The 17,892-nt window shown below is 35.4% G+C and overlaps 2 protein-coding genes and 1 long non-coding RNA gene across 4 annotated transcripts; 2 read left to right on the forward strand and 1 right to left on the reverse strand.

Annotated features, from left to right (window-relative positions):
* The first annotated feature begins 18 nt into the window (after window positions 1-18).
* Window positions 19-918, forward strand: LOC111203169. The gene has a single exon (XM_022696652.1). The coding sequence runs from the start codon at window positions 19-21 to the stop codon at window positions 916-918; it is 900 nt and encodes a 299-aa protein (XP_022552373.1).
* Window positions 919-4,740: 3,822 nt separating this feature from the next.
* On the reverse strand, window positions 4,741-5,849 carry LOC106399303 (pectinesterase inhibitor 9-like). The gene has a single exon (XM_022696874.2). It carries the CDS (start codon window positions 5,573-5,575, stop codon window positions 4,955-4,957), a length of 621 nt encoding a protein of 206 aa, XP_022552595.1. The 5' UTR covers window positions 5,576-5,849; the 3' UTR covers window positions 4,741-4,954.
* A 10,170-nt stretch (window positions 5,850-16,019) lies between these two features.
* Window positions 16,020-17,692, forward strand: LOC125581885. 2 transcript variants are annotated; one of them, XR_007319655.1, is made up of 2 exons: window positions 16,020-16,897; window positions 17,019-17,692. It is a non-coding gene; the product is annotated as an uncharacterized LOC125581885 (long non-coding RNA). The 2 variants fall into 2 exon arrangements; XR_007319656.1 differs by having other exon boundaries at window positions 16,020-16,574.
* The last annotated feature ends 200 nt before the right edge of the window (window positions 17,693-17,892 follow it).

The raw sequence follows: 17,892 nt of genomic DNA on the forward strand, positions 1-17,892 counted from the left end.
AATTCCAAGAGCTACAACATGGCGCAGTACAACAAGAGGGTGGATGAGGTGAAGGCATATGACATGAGTGTATATGATTCGATGATGATGAAGAATTCCAAAAATTGCAGCCTTGCCTTCTTTACTCCATCCTCGACTTGTGATGATGTAAGCAACAACATATCTGAGTCTTTTAATCATGCGGTTGACCCTGCTAGATCAATGCCACTCGTGGAAATGTTGGAAACAATACGCAGAAGAGCTATGTTGCGCATTGAGGCAAGGAAGATGAAAGCAATGAATCACAGAGGGAAATTCAGTCTAAAAGCAATGGAAAAGGTCAGCGAGGAGCAACGTAAAATACGTCATTGCACTATATATCCTTGCGGATATGAGGTATTTGAAGTGAAAGAGAAAAACAGTTCATACAAAACGAAAATGGTTGATCGTACTTGCACTTGTCGAAAGTGGGAGATGCCGGGATTGCCTTGTCGTCATGCCCTGAAATTCATTTCTGCAAAGAAGCGCAAACAAGAGGATTATATGGCTGCTTGTTACCTCACCTCGACGTGGAGAAAGCAGTATGAAACACCAATTAAGGCTGTCCATGGGATAAACTTTTGGAAAAAAACAGGAGATTCAGAGATTATTCCACCACCAACAGAACCAGAATCATCAAGAGGAAGAAAGAAAATTCCTAAGCGGATAAAAGAAAGGAACGAGTCTCCAAGTAAGAAAAAGACTAAGGTTAGGAATCAATCTCCTTCAAAGGTTTCAAGGGAGAAAAGGATCATTCATTGTGGCCGATGTGGAGAAGGTGGACATAATGCAAGGAAGTGCAAAAATATTGGAGTCCCAGTTCAAAGACCACCAAAGAAGAAGAATGTCGCACAAGTAGAAGGATCAAGTCAACCAACACAAAGTCAAGTGGTCGACTAACATACTTTATTGTTTCAGAATTAGGATGTATTTCAAATTGACTTATTATTTTGGATTGTTTTAAGGCTTTTTATGTGCTGTCTTTTGGATTTTAATGTTTTTCTGGTATGATCTATTTTGTTTTGCGGCAATTATGTGTTGTTGTTTGTCTATGAATGGAAAATTTGAAGATAAACCATTCTCAAGCTCTCTTGTTGTAGAAACAGAGAAATCTGTGAGAGAGAAAGCTTTCGTGGAAGTTGAATATATTTTTTTTTGAAGAAAAGGTTTTCATTAATAAGGTAACCAAACTATACAAAAGAAAAACAGAAACAGAGAAGCTAAAGAACAGAGGCAAAAACTGAGACCCGATCCCATCCCATGGAGTTTACCAATCCAAAGCCTAAGTGCTTCTCATCACTAATGGCCATATTCTACAAGAAAACAGTCACAAGAAAACAGTCATCAACAATGAGAATAGGAGCCAACAGAGAAGCCAATAACCATTGCAAAACCATACTTTTCAGGAACTGGCTATCGCAGCGGCATGAGAAGAGCTCAGACTGAATTGGCGGCGAGGAAAGCCTCAGAGCCTAGAAGCACGAAAAGGACGAGGGAGGAGCAACGGAGCAAACGAAAGGATGAGCAGAATCAAAGCCTCGAAGCAACCATTACATAGACGTAACATACACCAAGAGACCCCTTTTCTGCACGCACTGGACCGGAAAGCAAGAGATTAACACACGAAAATCCCGACACTCCCGAGCACTTGAATAATGTCTTTATATATTCCACAAGGAACCAATGATGCATATACTGTAAGCCTTCTCTGCACTGAAGTCTATGACTTTTTTTTATATTTTCTATGACTATTATCTCCTAAAAGTAAATTGAAATATGGAAGTCTCATCTCACAATGATAATTCTTTTTTGCTCTGTCATCGTGAAAGCTATGTTGTCGTAAATCCTAATATTGAATTAATCCCTAAGTGAAGAAGAAAAGCAATACAAAGTTGTTTTCCTCTTTATTTAACCAGATTTAAATGAGAGATTAAAGCTGTTGACGGCTAACATAACACTGTTTACGGTTTGTGGCAATTAGGTTAAAATCAAAAGTTCGTGTATGTAATTCAAAAAATAAATTTGTTCGTGTGGGTTTCGGCTTGGCATCAAAGTTCGTGTGTTAAAAAACCGGGAGTTGTTAGTTTATAGAAGAATTGACCATTTTCCCGATTTTTAACACTCACCAGATTTAAATATTCTTCGAGACTACTTGATGGTTAGCAAAAGTTGTGTTGTTTATTGTCGAGGACTTGTTTTTTCCGTATATTTAATACTTAGATTTACTTTCGCCGAGTAATGAATTTTTATATTTATATTTAACTATTCGAAAATATGTAGCCGTTTTCAAATACTTTGTCTAAAGATGTTACTCTTTCCGATACTTGTCCAAAAATATGTTATTTATAAATTATTTGTTTCGTTCGATTATTTTCTATTTACTAATACTTATGAATTATTTAGATATATTTCCACGTTTCTAAAAATTGTTTGGAGGATAATATTGAGAAGGTTATGAAATTTTTTTTTACTCAACTTAATTAAAACATGAAAATTATTTCAAATAAAATATTTGCAAGAGGAAAGACAAAATACATATATTTTGATATGAAGTATTGCTTACTTTTTACGACAAATAAATATATGTTTAGGATTTTTATTTTTATGGTTTATTTATCAATTTTTTAATCGTAAAATAAGTAACGAGTAAAATTAAAGTGAATCATTAACTTTTTTTTTATGTTTGTTATTTATCTTGTATTTATAAGTAGCAAAATTCAACAATATAGGTCAAAGTAACATGTATAAAACAAGTAATGAATATTTATGCCTAGCCCTCGTTTATTGAACTAAAATGCTTTTCTGACAAGGAAAGCAGTATTGCTAAACATTATTTTAAATAACTGCATGTTTTGCAAATGTGGCGATAACCTAATCGTCACCTACTCACCTTCTACAAATTATTATGCCTTTCCAGAAAACTAGTAATTTGAAATTTTGTTTATATTAACTAAAAGAGCACTCAATGTTTAGTCAATTGATAAAGTTTCCCACCTGCTCCCGATATGCTAAAAATTACGTACCTATCTAGAAAGAAGTAATGCCTTCTCATCATAGATAAGACTATTTAGATTTTATAAAATGCTCATGCGCAACGTGTGAACATAACGAAACTCTTTCGGTTGTAAGAATTAGCTCCATTCGAGGTGGTCAAAAAGGTAAAAATAGTTAATTTGAACGATTCAACAATATACAATTCCCGGCATATATGTTCATTTGAAAGTATATATCCTCGGGAGGACGAGCCAATAGAGTTCAGGCTTTATCTCAACGACTCAGCACCCGGAGAGTTTTAGGTTAGTTTTAGGCATATCCCCAAAAAATATCTGCATTCTGCATAGATCTGAAAGTATATGTATTTGATTACTGAGGTTACAATTCCTATTCCAATAGTTAACTCAAATATGAATATGTATTTGATCCGAAAGAAAATTGTGCAATTATGTTTCCTAGTTGTGCGATTACGTGTCCTAGTTTGTAGGATTGTTGAGTAATCCTCTTATGTTTCCTTTTTGTGTATAAAGACCTCAATGCCAAGGTAGTGAGTAAGACTTAGTGAAAAGTAACTTCTTGTATTACATAACGGGAAAACAGCCAATTCATATCCAACATATCGCAATATGTTCAATTCATATTCGACTTATATCACCGTGCAAAAACATACATAAATTTTCAAAAAATTTAAAATAACATACCTACTGTTTATTTTTTTGGCAAAATTATACATCGGTCTTCACTTTAGCCGCCACGTCATCTAAGTTTGCTGACGTGGATGCTAAGTCATCTAATTTTACTAATGAGGATGCCACGTGTACAATTGTTTTCCAAAAAAATAACCAAAATATTTTTTAGAAAATGTAAAATTTATAAATTTGTATATTTAGTAAAAATAACAAAAAATAATTAAATAATAAATTTTAATCTTATATGAGAGATATATTTGTAAATCTTATATAGTCAATTTACATCATAAATTCTTTAAATATAGCGTTCAGGTACCCGTTAGGTTCATATCGGGTTTTCGGATTTTGGTTATATTTTGTAACCCGTCCTACGACCCATACATATATTTTTGTAAGTATGGATCGATAAACATCGGTTTGGATCGGTTTTCTTCCACATCGGGTTATAGGATCAGTTTGGATCACCCGAAGTAAAATCTAAATTTTTTAACAAAATCATAAAAATATATACTTATGAAGAACCAATAGCATTGCATTTGAATCATTAAAACACATATATAACTTTTATAAGGACAATATTGTGATAGGATCATAAAATTTACAAATATACCGCTTGCATAAGATTAATATTTTATTGTTTAATTAGTTTTTGTTAATTTAACTAAATAATATAAATTTATAAAATTTTACATTTTCTAATAAATTGTTTTTTATAAAATGACTGTTTTGTCTTTTTTTTTAATAAAAAAATTGTACACGTGTGGTATTCTCGTTGGAAAAATAAGATGAGGTAGCATATGATGTGTCGAATTGTGTATGATTTCACCAAAAAACATTAATAACAGGAACATTAATAACAGGTATGTTATTTGAAATTTTCGAATTCAGGTAGGTTTTCGTACAGTGATATAAATCAAATATTAATTGAACATATTGCGATATATTAGATATAAAATGACATTTTTGCCACTACGTAACATTGGAAACGAAAATGTTTTAGCAAACGGCATTTTAAATATCGAATATTTTCTGCCAGAAGTAAACAAAACTACTCTTAATTTGTGGCCATTTTTCCATAAACTCAACATATATAACCGTTATCTCTACGCAAACCATGACAAAAGCATAAACATATCGCAAGACTACAAATAAATACAAACTATCATAAAGAAACAAAAGCGAAACAGAAGAAAAAGGAAGATATGACAAAAACTAATTAAGGACCGAATACTCTTTTGATTTTTTACTCGAATCTATGATTTATGACGAGACGCGAACCGGTTTACAAGAGCCAATGCATTACTGGTAACTCGAGCCACATGCACCACTCGTCTTCTAATCGCCATTTTCACCACACCATCCATAAACTTCCCATCAAAGCCATCAAGACAAGTTGTCTCATCCGTTAAAGCAGCGCTAACCCAAGTCTCAACGTTACTCAGCCGCCACAAGAATTCTTGCTGACCACGACCGGATCGACCCACTCGTTTCATTTCCCTCATCGACTGAGCCAACATCGTTAAGCCATCTCCAAGATTCTCCACACAATCTTTCACGGCTAAGTACTCTCTGCGTTTGACACTTCTTGCTTTAGTCAGCTTAGCTACGTAGGCCGTCGTGGACCGAACCCGGACTAGAGTAACGGCTAGAGCGGTTTGAGCTAACCGGTTTTCGTTACGGCTGATTTTGCTGGCGAAAGCCGCGAGGCATTTGACGCAGAGAGTAGGGTAACGCGTGGTGCGGCATGAGGATACGATGAAGTTGATACTGTTGCTATGGTTTGGCGATGATGAAGGATTGGCTATGGCGGATTGAGAGAGTAGTGGAAGAAAAAGTAGAAAGCAATAGCAAAGATGTGTCAGCTTTGGTTCCATTGTGTGTGTGGGGCTGTTCGTTCAATGTGTGGAGTGATTAAGACTTTAAAGGCATGTGTGTGGTATTATTTATAGACTACTCTTATTTATAGGAGAGCTTCATCTATTGTTTTTCTCTATAGATAGTGTTTACAAAAACGATCCATTAAAATGTATTAATCAGGATTTTAATTTTTTTTTCTTAATATAGAAAATTACTTTTATTCTAAAATATCAATCGATCTCGACATAAACTGAGTGTAATACAATTTATTGTTGAATTTGTAGTACCATAAGGTTATGCATAGGCCTGAATATTTTATCTGAATCTGAAAATCCAAACCGGAACCAACTCGAAAATACAAATAGGGGTTTGGATTATGCTAAAGTACATGTTGGGTCATCTTTCTTTACACCTGCATATCTCGGTTTGGGTTCAGGCTTTATCCAAGATCCGATCGGATATACGAACTGCTCAAAACTTATTGTATATATATTAGATATATTTGAGTATTTCGGTATATTTTTATACACTTTCGGGTAAATTTTTTGATTTTCAGAAATCTAATTCTGGTGTTCAAGTAAAAAATTTAGGTATTTTCAGGTTTTTGGATCAGATTTCGAAAATTTGGGTATTTTCGGGTATATGAATATTTTAGGGGTTTTGGGTATTTTTTTATAGGTTTCGAGTATTTTTGGGATCTTGGATTCTAGTTTGGGTAATTTGGGTCTTTTTAGGATTTTATATACCCGAACCGACCCAAACCTGAAATATACCCGAAAATTACAATTATTTTACAGTTATTTTAATTGTAGATCTGAATCGATCCGAACCCGACCCAAAAGTTGTAGGTACCTATCTAGATCTAAATGTTTAAGACCAGAAAGACAAAAACCCAGCCCGAAGACCCGAATCCAACCCGTATGCCTATGCCTAGTCATGTAGTAAAGCCTGTGATCGTCCTAATCAAAACCGCATCATGTAATCCCCTATATATTAAAAGAGGAGCATTGAAACTTTTTAAGTAGCCACGTGTCATCTCCACAATCATTCTTAGAATCTTTAGAAAAATAGATTGGTCCATCTAAATATATAATAAGATTTTAATTAAACTAACCATAAATTAATTATTAATGTTTTCAATTATTTTCTTAAATAAAAACTACGAAATTTTCTAATGTGGTTAAAATATATATGACAATTAATGCTTTAAAATAATAAAAATTTGATACAAATTAGTGCATCCTCTATCATTTATGTTTAACTTTAAATTATTAAAATATAAATTAAAAAATCAAATTAACCATATAATTAAAATTTAAATTTTTCGGTATATATTATATTTTTTTTAAAGTCTCACATAAAAATTTGTTTGATCCATGGTTTAAGTTTTTTATGAAATAAAAATGATTACAAAATCGTATAAGTAGGAAGTGTCATTTAATAAATATCGAGATTAATATATATATATATATATATATATATATATATATATCTTTTTAATTAAATTATATACCATAGAAAATACATAAACATTTTAATTTTGAAATTTGCTTTGAACAATTTTTTTTTGATAAAAGTTTTGAATAAATACTGACAACTTAATATTTAAATTTAAAAATTTGTATTGAATGTTTTTAAAAATTATAAATTACTAAAACTTTTAAAACATCACACAATGAAAATTGTGTTATCAGTTACTTAAAGTTTTTGTTATAAAAAGATACAAATCATCAAAAAACAAATGAGTATAACGCATCATTTAACATATATCAATATTAAAAGTATACTATATATCTATGTATATATTTTTTAAATTTAATTATATACAATATAAAATAGAAAAGTAATTGCTTGGATTAATAAAATTTATTTATGTATTCGCACTAATTTAATTATATACGTAATAGTTACTAACTTTTTATATATCCAATATATATATATTATTTTACAATACAAAAAAATATAATACATAAAAATAATTTAACTATACAATGTTCATTCCCATCTTAACCTAGTATAATTGTATTAGTTTTGTCTCAAACATCACTTTACTATGTGACCTTTAAGCTCCGCATGTAATGTTTTTCTAGTTGAGATAGCAACAATAAATTCTTTTCCTCTTCATCTTATCAACTGCAATACTTCAATGAGAATAACACCATCCTGTTAGTATCCAGGCCGGAGTAAGATCATTTACAATATGTATCATCAATATACTCTAAAAATCAAACGATGAGGAATAACTGAGGGATACATTACTAATCTATTTCAGAGCAAACTAAAACTCATCTCTGAAGTTAAAAAATATAATACAGTATAGAATAATTATGTCTATCTCTCTACCACAAAATATGTAATAGGGGATATGTTGGTCACATGTCTTCTTTTTGGTCCTTTAATAGCTTTTGAATGTTTTATCATCTTTTCATATCTTATTTAAGTGCTTCTAATATCAGCTTTATATTTCAGACAAGAACTCTGATGCTACCCGAGATCTGCTTTTTGAGTAAACACTTTCATAGTTCCGTTAGTGATGTAGTGTCAAACTTTTCCAAGTTTACAAATTGTGATATATACCGGTAAGATTTTTCTCATCGTAAATTTATAAGAACAAACGATTCATATTTGACAGAACCACAATTTATAGTCTAAATATTAAGTTTTAAAAAGTAAAAACGAAGAGGTGGTTTGTATTTGGAAGTCATACAAACGAGTTATTGGGTGTGTAGTAGGTATAAGCTAAGAGCATGTTTATAGGGAGATCTTAGGTGGGTGTCTTAGTAAAATTAGGATTTAAAAAAAAAGAAAAATAGTAATTAAGAGAAGGGACGTTGTTTAAATAAGGGCGAGAACAACCGTGTCTTAGAAACACCTGTTCTAATTGTATTGGCCAGAGATTTTGAGAAGGAAACAAAAAAACAGTTCCCTACGCAGAAAGAAAAGTCGAGACCCTTTCACTACAAGAAAACACAGTTTTAGCAAGGAAATTTAACGAGGAAAACTATTCCTCATGAAATTACGATGACTTAACGATGAAATTACGATGACTTAACGATGAAATTGCGAGGAAATAAAGTTTCGTCGTAATGGCCTTGTAAAATACCGAGTAAAGCTTTTCCTCGTAAAATCGTCGTAAGTTAACGTGGTTTTTCCGAGAAAAATGTGTTTCGTCGCAAATTCGTCGTAATTTTAGCATGATTTTTACGAGGAAATAACTTACGAGGAAAGAACGAGAAATCCACCAACTTAACACGTTTTTTTTGCCACCAACCTAATTTTTCGTCGTAAATTCCTAGCAAAATTCAACTACCAGATTCGAAAATTTTCTATATATATGGAGGTTTGAACATAATTTTAAGCACACCAACAAGAAAAAAAAAAGTGAAAAAAATGTCGGGCTTGGGAAATATTTTCGAGTTGCGGAGGTGGATGTATATGCATAGAGATGCTAACGGGAGAGTGACGAAAGAATATCTTGCTGGGTTGGAGCGTTTTATGCATCAAGCAGATTCTACACCGCTCGCCCAAGAAAGCGGTAAAATATTCTGTCCTTGTAGGAAATGTAACAATTCAAAGTTGGCAAATCGTGAAAATGTTTGGAAGCATTTAGTAAATAGAGGTTTCACGCCAAATTATTATATCTGGTTTCAACATGGAGAAGGTTATAGTTATGATCAGAATGAAGCTAGTAGTAGTAATAACAACTTTCAAGAAGAACCGGTTGATCATCAATTGCATAATGCACATAGTTACCATCAGGAGGATCAGCCGATGGTAGATTATGATAGGGTTCATGATATGGTAACTGATGCATTCGTAGCTCATGATGATGAAGATGAAGAACCTAACATAGATTCAAAAAAGTTTTATGAAATGTTAGATGCGGCAAATCAACCACTTTACAGTGGTTGTAGAGAAGGTCTCTCTAAATTGTCATTGGCTGCTAGAATGATGAATATTAAAACTGATCACAATCTACCTGAAAGTTGCATGAACGAATGGGCAGATTTATTTAAAGAGTATTTGCCGGAAGACAATGAGTCTGCTGATTCTTATTATGAGATTCAGAAACTGGTTTATAGTCTTGGGTTGCCTTCGGAGATGATAGATGTTTGCATCGACAACTGCATGATCTACTGGGGAGATGATGAGAAGTTGGAAGAATGTCGATTCTGCAAGAAACCACGATTCAAGCCGCAAGGAAGGGGACGTAATAGGGTACCGTACCAAAGGATGTGGTACCTACCAATTACAGATAGATTGAAAAGATTGTACCAATCGGAGCAGACTGCTGGAAAGATGAGGTGGCATGCCGAGCATACTCAGACGGATGGTGAGATGACTCATCCATCAGATGCAAGAGCCTGGAAACATTTTAACAAAGTACATCCGAATTTCGCTAGCAATAGCCGGAATGTGTACCTCGGATTATGCACAGATGGATTTAGTCCATTTGGAATGTCAGGGAGACAATATTCATTGTGGCCTGTCTTTCTTACGCCATACAACCTGCCACCGGAGATGTGCATGCAACGGGAGTTTTTATTCTTGACCATATTAATACCCGGTCCGAAGCATCCAAAAAGGTCACTTGATGTTTTCCTACAACCACTGATAAAAGAGTTGAAGGATTTGTGGTCAACAGGGGTGAGGACGTATGACTGCTCAACGAAGAAGAATTTTACGATGCGAGCTATGCTTTTGTGGACCATAAGTGACTTTCCTGCCTATGGGATGTTGTCTGGATGGACTACACATGGGAGATTAGCTTGTCCATATTGTAATGGAACGACAGATGCATTTCAACTGAAGAATGGTAGAAAGACAAGTTGGTTCGATTGTCACCGTCGATTTCTTCCAGTTGGCCATCCGTACCGAAGAAACAAGAATTTGTTTAGGCACAAAAAGGTTGTGAGAGACACTCCTCCTCCATATCTAACTGGAGAACAAATTGAAGCGCAAATCGACTACTACGGAGCTAACGAAACAGTTCGCTGGGGTGGTAATTGGCATGTCCCTCGTAATATGCCTGATTCTTACGGTGTTCATCACAACTGGCACAAGAAGAGTATATTTTGGGAGTTACCATATTGGAAGGATCTCCTTCTGCGCCACAACCTTGATGTGATGCATATAGAGAAGAATTTCTTTGAGAACATCATGAATACAATATTGAATGTCCCAGGGAAGACAAAAGACAACATAAAATCGAGGTTGGACTTGCCGGATATTTGCTCAAGAAGTGAGTTACATATAAAAAGCAATGGCCAAGTTCCCGTTCCAATTTTTAGATTGTCTTCAGAAAAAAAGTCGGTTTTGTTCAATTGGGTGGCATCAGAAGTGAAGTTCCCTGATGGGTATGTTTCAAATCTTTCAAGATGTGTTGAAAAGGGTCAAAAGTTCTCCGGGATGAAGAGTCATGATTGTCATGTCTTTATGCAACGACTTCTGCCATTTGCATTTGCGGAGCTACTTCCAACAAACGTACATGAAGCACTTGCAGGTAGTTTACAATAGGACAATAATATTAAATTGGTTTAGTTTACAATAATAGTATTTGACTAACAATGTGTTTAATTGTTTTTGGAATAGGCATTGGAGCATTTTTCAGGGATTTGAGCACACGCACTCTTAAAGAAGAAGTCGTAGAACAGCTTCAGGAGAACATTCCTATCTTATTGTGCAACTTGGAGAAGATATTTCCTCCAGGCTTTTTTGACGTGATGGAGCATCTAGCTATCCACCTCCCATATGAGGCATTGCTTCGTGGACCGGTACATTACGGATGGATGTATCAGTACGAGCGAGCCATGAAATATTTGAAGGGAAAAGCAAAGAACCTCGCCAAAGTTGAAGGTTCTATAATTGCTGGAAGTTTGACAGAAGAAGTTTCTCACTTCACATCGTACTACTTTGCGTCAAAAGTACGTACACGAAGAAGAGCTCCAAGAAGATATGATGATGGTGGCGTTGCGCCCACATATGCAGTTGTTGGTGTTCCAGAAATCTTTAGCCAGATTGGACGACTTGGTGGGAAATCAAAACAGGTTTGGTGGTCGAGTGAAGAAGACGCTCATAGTGCACACACCTATATTCTACTCAATTGCGAGGATCCATTGATGCGTTATTTTGAAAGGTAACTTAAATTGAGTATACATTATATAATTGAGAGAGATTAATTCATGTAAAATGTGAATTTACAGCATGTTTGTTTCACAAGTCGAAGAAACATTTCCTGGTATATCCACAAGTGACGTAGACAAAAGAAAAGATCAACACTTTGTTAAGTGGTTGAAGAATCAGGTATTAATCAAATACTTTTAAAATTTTCATACATGAATGATTTGTATTTCAACGTTCTTTTTATTTTTAAATAGGTTGATTATGACGACGATGCAGATTATCCTAAGTGGTTACACGAAGTAATTCAATCTCCACTTGTAAAGGTCACCACATCACAGATGTATTTCACACGAGGCTATACTTTTCACACATATGAGTATGGTAAACAGCGGGCAACCAGTAACTATGGAATTTGTGTGAAAGGAGAAACAGATTTCTACGGAATCTTGACGGAGATTATTGAAGTCGAATTCCCAGGGATATTGAAGCTAAAATGCGTCCTCTTCAAGTGTGAATGGTTCGACCCCGTCGTCAATAGAGGTGTTCGGTTGAACAAATTCGGTGTAGTAGATGTCAACGGTGGCCGGAGGTACAACAAATTCGAGCCCTTCATCTTAGCTTCACAAGCAGACCAAGTTAGCTTCCTTCCATACCCACGGATGAGAGAGTCGGGTATAAATTGGTTAGCCGTGATCAAAGTTACACCTCGAGGACGAATCATCGTAGGAGAAGAACCACCATTGCAAGAAGAACAAATAAATGAAGTTCATGAACCTGAACAAGAAATTGATGACATCCTTCTCATTGATCCGCATAATCACGAGTATGAAGATCTTACCGAAGATCCCACGGAGGAAGCTGTTGAAGACGAGTTTCATGTAAATGATGATGTTTCAAGTGATGACGAGAATGTCGATGAATCCGATTAATGTATTTCATATTTGTATGAGTTTGATTTATTATATATAATTAAAGATAATGGGAGTTTATTTATAAATAAGATATCGACATTAATTATAAGTAAAGGAATTGTGTTTTTATAATTTTCGGTTTGGATTAGAATGAATTGCTTGAGGTTAAAGGATAGAAGTGTTTGATATATGAAGTAGAAGATAAAGAAGATGTGGTTTGGGATTTGGGGTTTCGTTTTAGGGGTTTAGAGACAGTCGTCGTACTTTCCACGTTATCTCACGGGAATTTTACGACGATTTATAATACATTACCTCGCATATTCCACGGTAACAGTAAACGTCGTAAGAGCCTCGTTAACTTACGTGGACTAAGAGACGATTTATAATTAAAAAAGCGGACCTCGCTTATTCCACGTAAGACTAAAACGTCGTAAGAGCCTCGTTAACTTACGTGGAATGAGCGAGGTTAGCTTTTTTATTTTACTTTTCGTCGTTAATTCGTCGGTAAATATAAACCCTAAACTAAAATGAAACCCAAATCCCTAAACCCCAAATGTGCAAACCCTAAAACTCCCCATCCTACTTCATATAAACTAAAAAAAATTAATTTTCAATTTTATATAAACTTAAAAAAAAAAGAGAAGAAAGATATTGGAAACACATATGACGAGATACGTAAGTGTAGCCCACATAAATCTACATCATTTGTATTCAAATATCTTCTTCTCTTTTTTTTTATGTTTTTAAACCTTTCATATATGATTTGTAGAGTGTGTTTGATTTGTTGTGTGATATGTCAAATTCAAAATTTGTAAAATTGTTTTCCAACGTATTAAACCTTTCAAATTCAAAAAAATATATATATTGAAGTTAAAGGGTTAGAAATATATGAAGTATAAGATAAGAAATATAAGGAAGATAGGGTTTGAGGTTTGGAGATAAGAAAGATAGGGTTTGAGGTTTGGGGTTTAAAATTTTAGGGGTTAGCAAAAAAAGCCTCGCTATTTGCACGTAAAATCGATGATAAAAACAAAAATCGTCGCAAGAACGACGTTAAATAAAACACGGGCCTCTGTATATCCTCGTTAATTTGCTTGGGCCTTGCGACGAAACAAAAGACGGGCCCACGTAAAATCGATGATAAAACAAAAATCGTCGCAAGAACGACGTTAAATAAAAGACGGGCCTCTGTATATCCTCGTTAATTTGCTTGGGCCTTGCGACAAAACGAAAGACGGGCCTCTGTCTTTCCTCGTTATTTTGCGACGAATTGTCGACGAACACTAATCCTATATATAGGCGAAACCGCAGCCCTCTTCATTTCCTCTCTAATTCCTCTCTACAGCCTCTCCATTTCCTCTCAACATGGTAACTCTCTTTCCTCTCTAAGTAGTTTAGGGAATTTAGATTAGGTGGTTAGTTTAGGGAATTTAGTTTACGAAATTAGTTTACAAAATTTAGGTTTCCTCATTTTATTAATTACGTAGTTAATACTGTTCATAATTTTTTATTTACTCTTGACTTTAATTTAGAAATTTAAATTTTGCAGACTATTCGTAGGCACCAGCGTAGTGCTCACTACTCGCAGATGTTCGGTCCACCGGGTAGTCGGTTAGACCCGTCTTCACTTCCCGGTTCTTCTTCAGCTCCTGGTTCTTCGGGTCAGCAGGAGACCGTCCCCGAGACTCAATCTTCTCAGAGAGTCTCGCCTTCTTCTACGGCATCGCCATCAGTTCCTCATGTGCCTCCTCCGGTAGCTCCTCCTCCGATGCCAGCTCCTCATGTGCCTCCTCAGATGCCCGCCCATCAGGTTCATGCTGATTTGATGGTGCCAGCGAGTTGTCCTTACTCTCAGTACACTGTTGAGGACATTCTCGGTTTGCCAGGCAGAGAAGGCTTACCGATCATAGACCCCGACCGACCTGAAGGAACTCTTTGGTATGTATGTTACATTTATTTTTTAAAATTCATTTGTGACTTTAATAAATATTTAAAACTTTGAATTTGTTTTTTTTTTCCAGGTTTGGGGTTGATAACTGCCTTGCAACAGAAGTAACCGAGACGATTAAAGGTTACTTCTCCATGGCACATCCCAACTGGAAATCCACTCCGATCTACATCAGAAGGACGTGGTTCAAGATTTACGCTGTAAGTTTTTACAATTTATTCCTGATTTATATTTTTTTAAATTTTATTTTTCTAAACTAATTATTAATGTTTTTTTTTTTGCAGCAAAAATTTAATTGGTCCATGGGGGTCACTGAGAAGGTGCGGAAAGAGTTTATCGACAAGGCGAAGAAACGTTTGTTGGACACGGTCTCCAACTGGAAGGGTGACTGGATCGTGAAGGGCTATGAGCGGGGCAAACCCTCAACCATCACCACGGACGTGTGGGATGGCCTCATCCGTTACTGGAGGGATCCTGATGCCATGAGAGTCGCCCAGTCTTGCTCCGCCTCCCGTAACTCGGTAGATGAGCATGGCCACAGGGCGATGCAACATAGTACGGGCCAAAAACCACACGCCCGCGTCCGTTTGGAAATGGTACGTAATTTAAATATTTAACTTTTTGATTTTTAATATATATATATATATATATATATATATATATATATAATAAAAACTTTCTTAACTATTTTTAGGCCAAGGAGTTGGGACGTTTACCGACTCTTATGGAACTTTTCGATCGGACCCACAAAAACAAGGCGGGCGCATTTGTAGATGAGAGGTCTGAGAAGATCTACAATGATGTGGCAGCTCGTATTGACGAGCGTGAGACCCAGCTGGCGCAGGAGTCCGCCGACGGATTACCCGTCGTCTTATCCACAATAGAAGTGGATAGAATTTACGAGGAGGTAAATTTTATATAAATTTTTTATTAATTCCATTTTACTTTAAAATTTAAATTTTAATATATATTTTATTGTTTTTTAAGGTCGCTCCTAAGAAAAAGGGACGTGTGTTGGGGATTGGTTCCGTCAACGATGTTCCGAGAGCGACTTCCTCTTATGGCCAGAGACGGGATGATGAAGTCTCTCAGCTGCGCGACGTGTTGGAGACGACACAACATCAGCTGTCGTCGACACAAAACGAGTTGGCCTCGACAAAATCGTCGTTCACAGCTCGTATGACTGGTCTCGAGAACTTCTTGGACGTCATAGCGGCCACAAATCCGGAATGGGAGGCCATGTTCAGGACCATGAGACAACAAAACCCCATTCCAGGCGAGACATCCGTGCAAGTCAACGAGGAAGATCTCTCGAGAAGGAGCGAGGAATTCTACGACGCGGCAATGCAGCATTAGTTTTTTTTTTTGTTATTGTATTTTAAAATTCAAAACTTATTTATATATTATATAATTTCATTTTAATTCGGCCAAAAAAATTTTTCTATTCGATTTAATTTCAATTAAAATTTTATTAATAAATTAAATAAATATAATTTTTATTTATAAATTCAGTAAATAGAAAACAAAGTAATTTCGTCGCTAATTCCCGATGTATTAACGAGGAAAATTAACGACGAAATATCGAGGAACAATTATCGAGGATTTTACGTGGATTTAGTTACGATTCTATTACGACGAATTGTTTTCGTGTTTCTTACGTTTTTATTACGACGAATTTATTTAGAGGTTTTTGCGTGTCTTTTATGACGAATCATTTACGAGTTTCTTACGAGGAAGCACAACGACCGCGTTACGTGGAAACCCCACGTGGTCTTTACGACGAAAACTTAATTCTTCTTTACGAGGAAAATATAACCTCGCTAATTAACGAGGAAATGGCGACGAATCTTCTCTTACGACAATCATATAACGACGAAACGCCTTTCATCGCCATTTCCTCGTAAGCCTTCTTTTCCGAGGAAATAACGACGATTTTGGCCGTCGTTAAATTTGTGTTTTCTTGTAGTGTTTGGTTTCTCTGTCTCCCTCTCGCTGGTGCTCCCGGACGAAGAAAATCGCATGCTGAATCGAAAGGTAAAGCTTTATTGTTTTGTTTTTGTGTTTGAATCCTTTGATTATGTGTTTGAATCATTCAATTATGTGTTTGAATCTTTCACTGAGATTCTTATAAACTATGAGAGATGATGATTTCAAAATTTTTCTTTTATGATTATTGCTGGATGTGAGTCGACCATCCGTGACAGAAGCTGAAAGGTTGAAGCTTATCTCCAAAGGATGTGGTCCTAAAACCGTAGGCATGTGATCTTTTTGGTTCAGTTAATTTGTAGAAGAAAAATGATCTGATTGGTTTTTAACCACGGTATGGACCAGATTGTGATCCTCTGTTTGAAGCCACGGTATGGGCCAGATTGGTCTGGCCATGTCTCCACTGAGCAACAACTCTCTATAAAATCTAAACTTCCTTTAGAATAAAAAGCTTGGGGCTTTTTGTTAAATTTGTTTCATTGGATGTTATAGGTGAGAAGGGAAGGAGAATCAGGGAGTTGACATCTCTCGTGGAGAAGAGATTCATGTTTCCTCAAGACAGTGTTGAGCTTTACGTTGAGAATGCCAACAGAGGTCTCTATGCCATTGCTCAGGCTGAGTCTCTCCGTTACAAGCTCCTCGGTGGACTTGCTGTTTACAGGTATGTACATTTCATAAAAATAGATGCAGTGTATCTGTAAAACCATATTAGAAACCTGATAGCTTCACATAGTGATATCATCACACATTATAATGTGGAACCAATTACTTGTTGTGTGTGTAATATGGTACGAACTGATGAATACAAACATTATAATCTGTTTCCTCTGTAGTTCTTCTGTTCTCTTCTTTTGGTCTCAGTTGCAAGCTTTTTTTAGGGTCGTGTCCGAGTGTTAAGATAGCTTTCCTTGTTGTAATGATCTGAGTTGCTAGCTTTTTGCTTCTCTTTTGGTCTAAGATTGTAATATAATCTGAAGTGCAAGCTTTTCTTTCTTGTTTTGGTCTGAAGTTGTTAACTTGTAATGATCTGATCTCTGTTGGGATTTGAGCTGTCAGTATCTTTTGATCTCTGTTGTTGCTGGTGAGGTTTCAATTTATAACTTGTAATAATTTTTTTTGTAAAAACCTCTAAGAACTTACGAATAAAACACTAAAATTAAAGGTCTCTTAACCAAAAAAATTAACTTCACTTTAATACTTTAAAAATTACTAAGAACCCGGGTTCCCCCCGATAAACATGCTCTAAGGTCTCTTCTTCACACGGGAACAGCTGTCGGAGACTACCTTTAAATATTGTATGTTATTGCATTGTCAGATCCACTACAACGGCTTGAGAAATTAGTGGTGAATTAAATAGCATATTGCG

This window comes from Brassica napus, chromosome C2, assembly GCF_020379485.1.
Source record: "Brassica napus cultivar Da-Ae chromosome C2, Da-Ae, whole genome shotgun sequence".
Lineage (NCBI taxonomy): Eukaryota > Viridiplantae > Streptophyta > Magnoliopsida > Brassicales > Brassicaceae > Brassica > Brassica napus.

Excerpts from the sequence above, each read along its gene's own strand:
- LOC106399303 (XM_022696874.2), bottom strand. The coding sequence starts at position 5,575 with ATGGAACCAAAGCTGACACATCTTTGCTATTGCTTTCTACTTTTTCTT.
- LOC111203169 (XM_022696652.1), top strand. The coding sequence starts at position 19 with ATGGCGCAGTACAACAAGAGGGTGGATGAGGTGAAGGCATATGACATG.